Source organism: Bison bison, unplaced genomic scaffold (genome assembly GCF_000754665.1).
Source record: "Bison bison bison isolate TAMUID 2011002044 unplaced genomic scaffold, Bison_UMD1.0 scf7180017863978, whole genome shotgun sequence".
NCBI lineage: Eukaryota > Metazoa > Chordata > Mammalia > Artiodactyla > Bovidae > Bison > Bison bison.
The window spans coordinates 343,049-351,700 of NW_011494550.1; the positions used below are offsets into that span (position 1 = coordinate 343,049).

Below are 8,652 nucleotides of genomic sequence, written 5' to 3' on the forward strand. Positions count from 1 at the left end.
AAACTGGGACCCTCACCCTCAAACATGAAGGTGTCAGCTTCAGCCCGGATATCTTCATCTGATAATCCCTTCCCATCTTCATCCTGGAGAGAAAGCAAGATCCCCAGAATCACACTAACTCATAGTCCCTGAGCCTAAACTGCAAAAACCTCTGAATCTCCATCATCCATCCAGAAACCCAAGCCCACCCGGAACTCCTAGACCTCTTATGCCCACTCCAGATGTCTTTATTTCTTTGCCTCCTATGTTGTGCCTGGTGATAGAAATCAGTGATCCATTCATATTTTTATGTTTTGATATGATGAGGGATTTTGGAGGAAAAAAGGTAATGTCCACCTGGGTTACAGGATGATCAACTCAACTAGCAACTTGTTTTGGAAGCTAGAGATTGAGCCTTGTCCCCAAAGACATCTGCTCACAGGCTTGGTGAGTAAATCCAAAGATCTTTTTATCCTGGAGATAGGGAATGGGTATTAAACCTATAGAATCATAGACTGCTTTCTCACCAAAGATGATTTATTTAAGCTCCAAACAATCTCTCTTTTCTTCTCTCCTCTCTCCCTCTCTCTCTCCGTCTTCCTATGCCTATCCATATACCTTTCCCTACCCACTTTAGGGAAGAAGGGGCAGAAGTATTAGCTGTCCTGTATGGGTTCCAAATTTCAAAATCTGGAGGTAATTCTGCTGTGATGCTAGTATGGCTGCATGTACAAGTACAAGTATCATGGTGCCCTCAAAAGAATTTGCAAATGGAGAACCAGAGCTAAGTTCTACTATGACTACTGAAATTAATGCTCTGCTCTGATCCAAGGTTCTGCATACATACAACACACACACACACAGAGACTAACTTATCAACTTGGAAGTAGACTAAAGTCTCAGGCCCTTGACAGTTTCAGAAATAGCAGTCCCTGCAGACAGTATGCCACACAATCTCTGACCCATACTTCCCTTCCTCAAGCACCTTCCATGACTCTCCAGTACCCTCTGTATCTTATTTAAGTTCTCTGATCAGATAAAAGTCCATTCTACTTCCTAAACTCAGATCCCAGAGGAACCCACCTTGGTCAACAGAAGCACATCGATGAAGTCCAAAGTCTTGGTCTTCACCTTGGCCTTGAGGAAGTCATCAGTACCCTCACTGGGAAGGGTGTGGCGCCGCTCCTGAATGACTGCATCTGTGAAGTCATGTACCAGGCGGCAGGCCCTGCGGAAGTGCCGCCAGTCTGGGGTGAGGAAGTACAGAAAGTCCATGTGGAAGAAGATCTGCTGGTTCCGCTTTGCCACAAGCGCACTGAGCTCCAAGATGGTGGCAATATATTCATTGGGCTTCCTGAAGGATGAGAGCATAAAGGGAAGCCACCACTTAAAATACCAGAAGCCCAGAAGCTGGGGGCTACCTCCCTTCAGGAAGCTGAGGCTCCAGAAACAGATGGTTCATAGATACAGTGTGGGGATGAGCCAGGAGATGTGGCTCTTCAAACTCTTCTCAACCCACATCCCATCTCCGTGAGCTGCCTCCATTCCCCAGGCACCCAGAGTACAGCTTAGACATCAGGCTTCTCTCCTTTCTCACCCAGTTTCTGTTCCCCATTCCTTCCCCACAGTGTTCACTCAATTCAGAACCTTAACCTTGCCCAGCTGATCAATGGGGATAACAGCTTCCTTACTCTCCTTACTTCCCGTGTCAACACAGTTGAATGGTGTTGTGCCTATCACAGTTGGTCTTGAGTCATCTGACAAGTGATCTCTTGGACATCTTCAAAGCTCAACTTTGACCATGACCTTCGTGTGCTCAAATATCTTCCTTGGCTCTCTGGAAACCTCAGAATAAATTTCCTATCCTTTTTGTTTGGTTTCAGAAGGTTTTAAGCCCACTCCTCTAAACTTATTTCCAAGGTGTCTCCTCACTATTGCACACACTTTGCTCATTTTAGCCTGCTAGTTTTTATCAAGGGCTTCCCTGGTGTCTCAGAGGTTAAAGCATCTGCCTGCAATGCAGGAGACCTGGGTTTGATTCCTAGGTTGGGAAGATCCCCTGGAGAAGGAAATGGCAACCCACTCCAGTATTCTTGCCTGGAGAATCCCATGGACAGAGGAGCCTGGTAGGCTACAGTCCATGGGGTCACAAAGAGTCAGACACGACTGAGCAACTTCACTTTCCAAGCAATTCTACCTACCTAAAAGGATATCTCCGGAAGTGGGAGAAGGGTCCTAAGATGGTGGAGGAATAGGACAGGGAGACCACTTTCTCCCCCACAAATTCATCAAAAGAACATTTGAATGCTGAGTAAGTTCCACAAAACCACTTCTGAATGCTGGCAGAGGACATCAGGCACCCAGAAAAGCAGCCCATTGTCTTCAAAAGGAGGTAGGAAAAAATATATAAAAGATAAAAAGAGAGTCAAAAGAGGTAGGGACAGAGATCCATCCTGGGAAGGGAGTCTGTAAAAAGAGAGAAGTTTCCAAACACCAGGAAACACTCTCACTGGCAAGTCTGTGGCAAGCCTTGGAACCTCAGAGGGCAGCATAACTGGGAGGAAAAATAAATAAATAATCAAAAGCCACAGATTATGTGCCCAGTGGTAACTCCCAGCGAATAAGCAGCACAGACACCTGCATCTGCCACTAGCAAGCAGGGGCTTGGCAGGGAGGCAAGGGCTGCATTGCTTAGGGTAAAGACCAGGCCTGAATGCTCTGAGGGCAATCTGAAGAAACTAACTTGAGATAGCAAACCAGACTGTGGGATAGCTATCCCGCGAAAAGCCCTAACCTAAGACACCACCAGGCCCACTCACAGAACAAAGGACTGAGCAGAGCTAGCCGGCTGTGGACTGGCCCACCCCCCACTGGAGACAGGCAGGTGAGGGCAGCCAGAGCCGGAAGGGAGCTATCGTGGCCCCAGAGAGGCATCATCTACCAACTGCAAGCAGGCTTCGTTGCTAACCAAGATTTCTTGATATTCTGGATGGTCGACATCTGCCGGGAGGGTCACAGCCAGAGACCAGCTTCCCAGAAGAGACACACAGCACACCTGAGAAGGTGCACTAGTTGTACACCCAGAAAACCAAGTGGCAGGGGCGGGGGAGGCGATAAGTTGCAGCGACCCTGCTTGCCAGGCACCTGGTACCTTAGCTGCTTGGACCTGGGAAGACACAAAATGCAGGCTAAAACAATCCTGCACCTTTCTGGAGCACCTGAGTACCTGAACCTGAGCGGCTTAGACCTGGGAAGTGCATACAACCCAGGGCCAGCCTCAGACAGTTCCCGGCAGAGCAACCTAGAGCCTAAGCAGTGCAGACAGGGAAAGCACAAACGCTGGGAGCTGGGGCAAACCCAGTGTGGCTGAGACACTGCGAGCACACGACAGTGTTATTTGTTTGCAGTGTTCCTCGCTCCCCACAGCACAACGAAATGAGCCTAAAAAAGTGTCCACCACCGCCACCTTGTGTCAGGGCAGAAATTAGGCACTGAAGAGACCAGTAAACAGAAGAAGCTAAATAAAACAGAGGGAACCACCTTGGAAGTGACAGGTGCAATAGATTAAAACCCTGTAGTTAGCACCAGCTACATAGGAAGGGGCCTATAGATCTTGAGAAGTATAAGCCGGATCAAGGAACTATCTGAAAATGAACTGACCCCACACTGTCCACAACAACACCAGAGAAAGTCTTAGATATATCTTTACTATTATCATTCTTTAAATTAAAAATAAAATTATTTTTAAGTCCTCTATTACTCTTTTAATTTTCATTTTATAACCTACTATTACTTTGCACAAAAGACCCTATTTTTTAAAGCAAACCTCATATATATATATATATTTTATAATTTTTGTGGCTTTGTTTTTTTCTTTAATATTGTATTTATGAGAATCTAAAGTGGAGAGTGAAAAAGTTGGCTTAAAGCTCAACATTCAGAAAACGAAGATCATGGCATCCGATCCCATCACATCATGGGAAATAGATGGGGAAACAGTGGAAACAGTGTCAGACTTTATTTTTCTGGGCTCCAAAATCACTGCAGATGGTGACTTCAGCCATGAAATTAAAAGATGCTTACTCCTTGGAAGGAAAGTTATAACCAACCTAGATAGCATATTCAAAAGCAGAGACATTACTTTGCCAACAAAGCTTTGTCTAGTCAAGGCTATGGTTTTTCCTGTGGTCATGTATGGATGTGAGAGTTGGACTGTGAAGAAGGCAGAGCGCCGAAGAATTGATGCTTTTGAACTGTGGTGTTGGAGAAGACTCTTGAGAGTCCTTTGGACTGCAAGGAGATCCAACCAGTCCATTCTGAAGGAGATCAGCCCTGGGATTTTTTTGGAAGGAATAATGCTAAAGCTGAAACTCCAGTACTTTGGCCATCTCATGCGAAGAGTTGACTCATTGGAAAAGACTCTGATGCTGGGAGGGATTGGGGGCAAGAGGAGAAGGGGACGACAGAGGATGAGATGGCTGGATGGCATCACTGACTCGATGGACGTGAGTCTGGGTGAACTCTGGGATTTTGGTGATGGACAGGGAGGCCTGGCGTGCTGCAATTCATGGGATCGCAGAGTCAGACACGACTGAGCAACTGAACTGAACTGAACTGAACCTCTACTCTAGATTTTTAATCTTTGCTTATTGGTATTTGTTATCAATTTTGCACCTTTAAGAACCCAATCTTCAGTACCCATTTTGACTTGGGAATCAGATTACTGGCTTGACTGCTCTCTCCCTCTTTTGACTATCCTTTTTCTCCACCAGGTCACCTCTATCTCCTCCCTCCCCCTTCTCTTCTCTACTCAACTTTGAATCTCTTTGTGTGTTCTGGGTAGTGGAGAACACTTAGGGAACTGATTACTGCCTGGACCTGTCTCTCACCCTTTGATTCCCCCTTTTATCCTCCTGGCCACCTCTGTCTCCTTCCTCCCTCTTCTCTTCTCTGTGTAACTCCATGAACATCTCTGAGGGATCCACACTGTGGACAGCACATAGGGAATTGATTACTAGCTAGCTTGCTCTCGCCCCTTTTGATTCCCCATCTTCTCCTGGTCACCTCTATCTCCCTCCTCCCTCTTCTCTTCTTCATGTAACTCTGTGAACCTCTCTGGGTGTCCCTCACTGTGGAGAAACTTTTCATCTTTAACCAAGATGTTTTATCATCAGTGCTGTATAGATGGAGAAGTCCTGAAGCTACTGTAAGAATAAGACTGAAAACCAGAGGCAGGAGGCTTAAGTCCAAATCCTGAGAACACCAGAGAACTCCTGACTCCAGGGAACATTAATCAATAGGAGCTCATCAAACGCCTCCATGCTGACACTGAAACCAAGCATCACCCAAGGGCCAACAAGATCCAGAGCAGACATACCACGCAAATTCTCCAGCAACACAAGAACATAGCCCTGGGCTTCAATATACAGGCTGCCCAAAGTCACACCAAACCCACTGACATCTCATAACTCATTACTAGTCACTTCATTGCACTCCAGAGAGAAGAAATCCAGCTCCACACACAAGAACACTGACACAAGCTTCCCTAACCAGGAAACCTTGACAAGCCACGGGTCCAACCCCACCCATAGTGAGGAAACTCCACAATAAAGAGAACTCTAGAAACTGTGAGAATACGGAAAGGCCACCCCAAACACAGAAATATAAACAAGATGAAAAGGTAGAGAAATACCAGAAGGTAAAGGAACAGGATAAATGCCCACCAAACCAAACAAAAGAGGAAGAGATAGGGAATCTACCTGATAAAGAATTCAGAATAATGATAGTGAAAATGATCCAGTATCTTGAAAACAAAATGGAGTTACAGATATATAGCCTGGAGACAAGGATTGAGAAGATGCAAGAAAGGTTTAACAAGGACCTAGAAGAAATAAAAAAGAGTCAGTATATAATGAATAATGCAATAAATGAGATCAGAAACACTCTGGAGGGAACCAACAGTAGAATAATGGAGGCAGAAGATAGGATAAGTAAGTAGAAGATAGAATGGTGGAAATAAATGAAACAGAGAGGAAAAAAGAAAAATGAATTAAAAGAAATAAGGACAATCTAAGAAACCTCTAGGACAATGTTAAATGCCCAAACATTCAAATCATAGGAGTCCCAGAAGAAGAAGACAAAAAGAAAGACCATGAGAAAATACTTGAGGAGATAATAGCTGAAAACTTCCCTAAAATGGGGAAGGAAATAGTCACCCAAATCCAAGAAACCCAGAGTGTCTCAAACAGGATAAACCCAAGGTAAACCAACGCAGGACACATATTAATCAAATTACCAAAGATCAAACACAAAGAACAAATATTAAAAGCAGCAAGGGAAAAACAACAAATAACACACAAGGGGATTCCCATAAGGATAACAGCTGACCTTTCAACAGAAACTCTTCAGGCCAGGAGGGAATGGCAGGACATACTTAAAGTGATGAAAGAAAATAACCTACATCCCAGATTACTGTACCCAGCAAGGATCTCATTCAAATATGAAGGAGAAATCAAAAGCTTTACAGACAAACAAAAGCTGATAGAATTCAGCACCACCAAACCAGCTCTCCAACAAAGGCTAAAGGATATTCTCTAGACAGGAAACACAGAAAGGGCGTATAAACTCAAGCCCAAAACAACAAAGTAAATGGCAATGGGATCATACTTATCAATAATTACCTTAAATGTAAATGGGTTGAATGCCCCAACCAAGAGACAAACTCTTGCTGAATGGTTACAAAAACAAAACCCCTATATATATTGTCTACAAGAGACCCACCTCAAAACAAGGGACACATACAGACTGAAAGGGAAGGTCTGGAAAAAAGATATTTCATGCAAATAGAGACCAAAAGAAATCAGGAGTAGCAATACTCATATCAGATAAAATAGACTTTAAAACAAAGGCTGTGAAAAGAGCCAAAGAAGGACACTATGTAATGATCAAAGGATCAATCCAAGAAGAAGATATAACAATTATAAATATATATGCACCCAACATAGGAGCACCACAATATGTAAGACAAATGCTAACAAGTATGAAAGGGGAAATTAACAATAACACAATAATAGTGGGAGACTTTAATACCCCACTCACACCTATGGATAGATCAACTAAACAGAAAATTAACAAGGAAACACAAACTTTAAATGATACAACAGACCAGTTAGACCTAATTGATATCTATAGGACATTTCACCTCAAAATAATGAATTTCACCTTTTTCTCAAGCGCAGATGGAAGCTTCTCCAGGATAGATCACATCCTGGGCCATAAATCTAGCCTTGGTAAATTTAAAAAAATTGAAATCATTCCAAGCACCTTTTCTGACCACAATGCCATAAGATTACATCTCAATTACAGGACAAAACTTAAAAATTCCAACATATGGAGGCTGAAAAACATGCTGCTAAATAACCAACAAATCACAGAAGAAATCAAAAAAGAAATAAAAATATGCATAGAAATGAATGGAAATGAAAACACAACAACACAAAACCTGTGGGACACTGTAAAAGCAGTGCTAAGGGGAAGGTTCATAGCAATACAGGTATACCTCAAGAAACAAGAAAAAAGTCAAATAAATAACCTAACTCTACACCTAAAGCAACTAGAAAAGGAAGAAATGAAGAACCCCAGGATTAGTAGAAGGAAAGAAATCTTAAAAATTAGGACAGAAATAAATGCAAAAGAAACAAAACAGACCATAACAAAAATCAACAAAGCCAAAAGCTGGTTCTTTGAGAAGATAAATAAAATTGACAAACCATTAGCCAGACTCATAAAGAAACAAAGAAAGAAAAATCAATAAAATTAGAAATGAAAGTGGAAAGATCAAAACAGACAACACAGAAATACAAAGGATCATAAGAGACTACTATCAGCAACTATATGCCAATAAAATGGACAACTTGGAAGAAATGGACAAAATCTTATAAAAGTACAACTTTCCAAAACTGAACCAGGAAGAAATATAAAATCTTAACAGACCCATCACAAGCACGGTAATTGAAACTGTAATCAGAAATCTTCCAACAAACGAAAACCCAGGACCAGATGGCTTCACTGCTGAATTCTACCAAAAATTTAGAGAAGAGATAACACCTATCCTACTCAAACTCTTCCAGAAAATTGCAGAGGAAGGTAAACTTCTAAACTCATTCTGTAAGGCCACCATCACCCTAATACCAAAATCAGACAAAGATGCCACAAAAAAGAAAACTACAGGCCAATATCACTGATGAAAATAGATGCAAAAATCCTTAACAAAATTCTAGCAAACAGAATCCAACAACATATTAAAATGATCATACATCATGACCAAGTGGACTTTATCTCAGGGATGCAAGGATTCTTCACTATCCACAAATCAATCAATGTAATACAGCACATTAAGAAATTGAAAGATAAAAACCATATGATTATCTCAATAGATGCAGAGAAAACCTTTGACAAAATTCATCATCCATTTATTATAAAAACCCTCCAGAAAGCAGGAATAGGCAATGGTACCCCACTCCAGTACTCTTGCCTGGAAAATCCCATGGATGGAGGAGACTGGTAGGCTGCAGTCCATGGGGTCACAAAGAGTCGGACACGACTGAGTGACTTCACTTTCACTTTTCACTTTCATGCATTGGAGAAGGAAATGGCAACCCCCTCCAGTGTTCT

General features: G+C 42.6%; 1 protein-coding gene across 5 annotated transcripts in view; it reads right to left on the reverse strand.

Annotated features, from left to right (window-relative positions):
• Positions 1–8,652, reverse strand: part of LOC104984299 (phylloquinone omega-hydroxylase CYP4F2-like) — a 24,967-nt gene that overhangs the window by 5,480 nt on the left and 10,835 nt on the right. For all 5 annotated transcript variants that reach the window (XM_010833974.1, XM_010833970.1, XM_010833971.1 and 2 more), the window contains exons 7-8: positions 1,063–1,333; positions 17–83 (exon numbers count right to left, since the gene is read on the reverse strand). In XM_010833974.1, the coding sequence (XP_010832276.1) occupies positions 17–83; positions 1,063–1,333 (338 nt within the window). The remainder of the gene's footprint in view (positions 1–16; positions 84–1,062; positions 1,334–8,652) is intronic.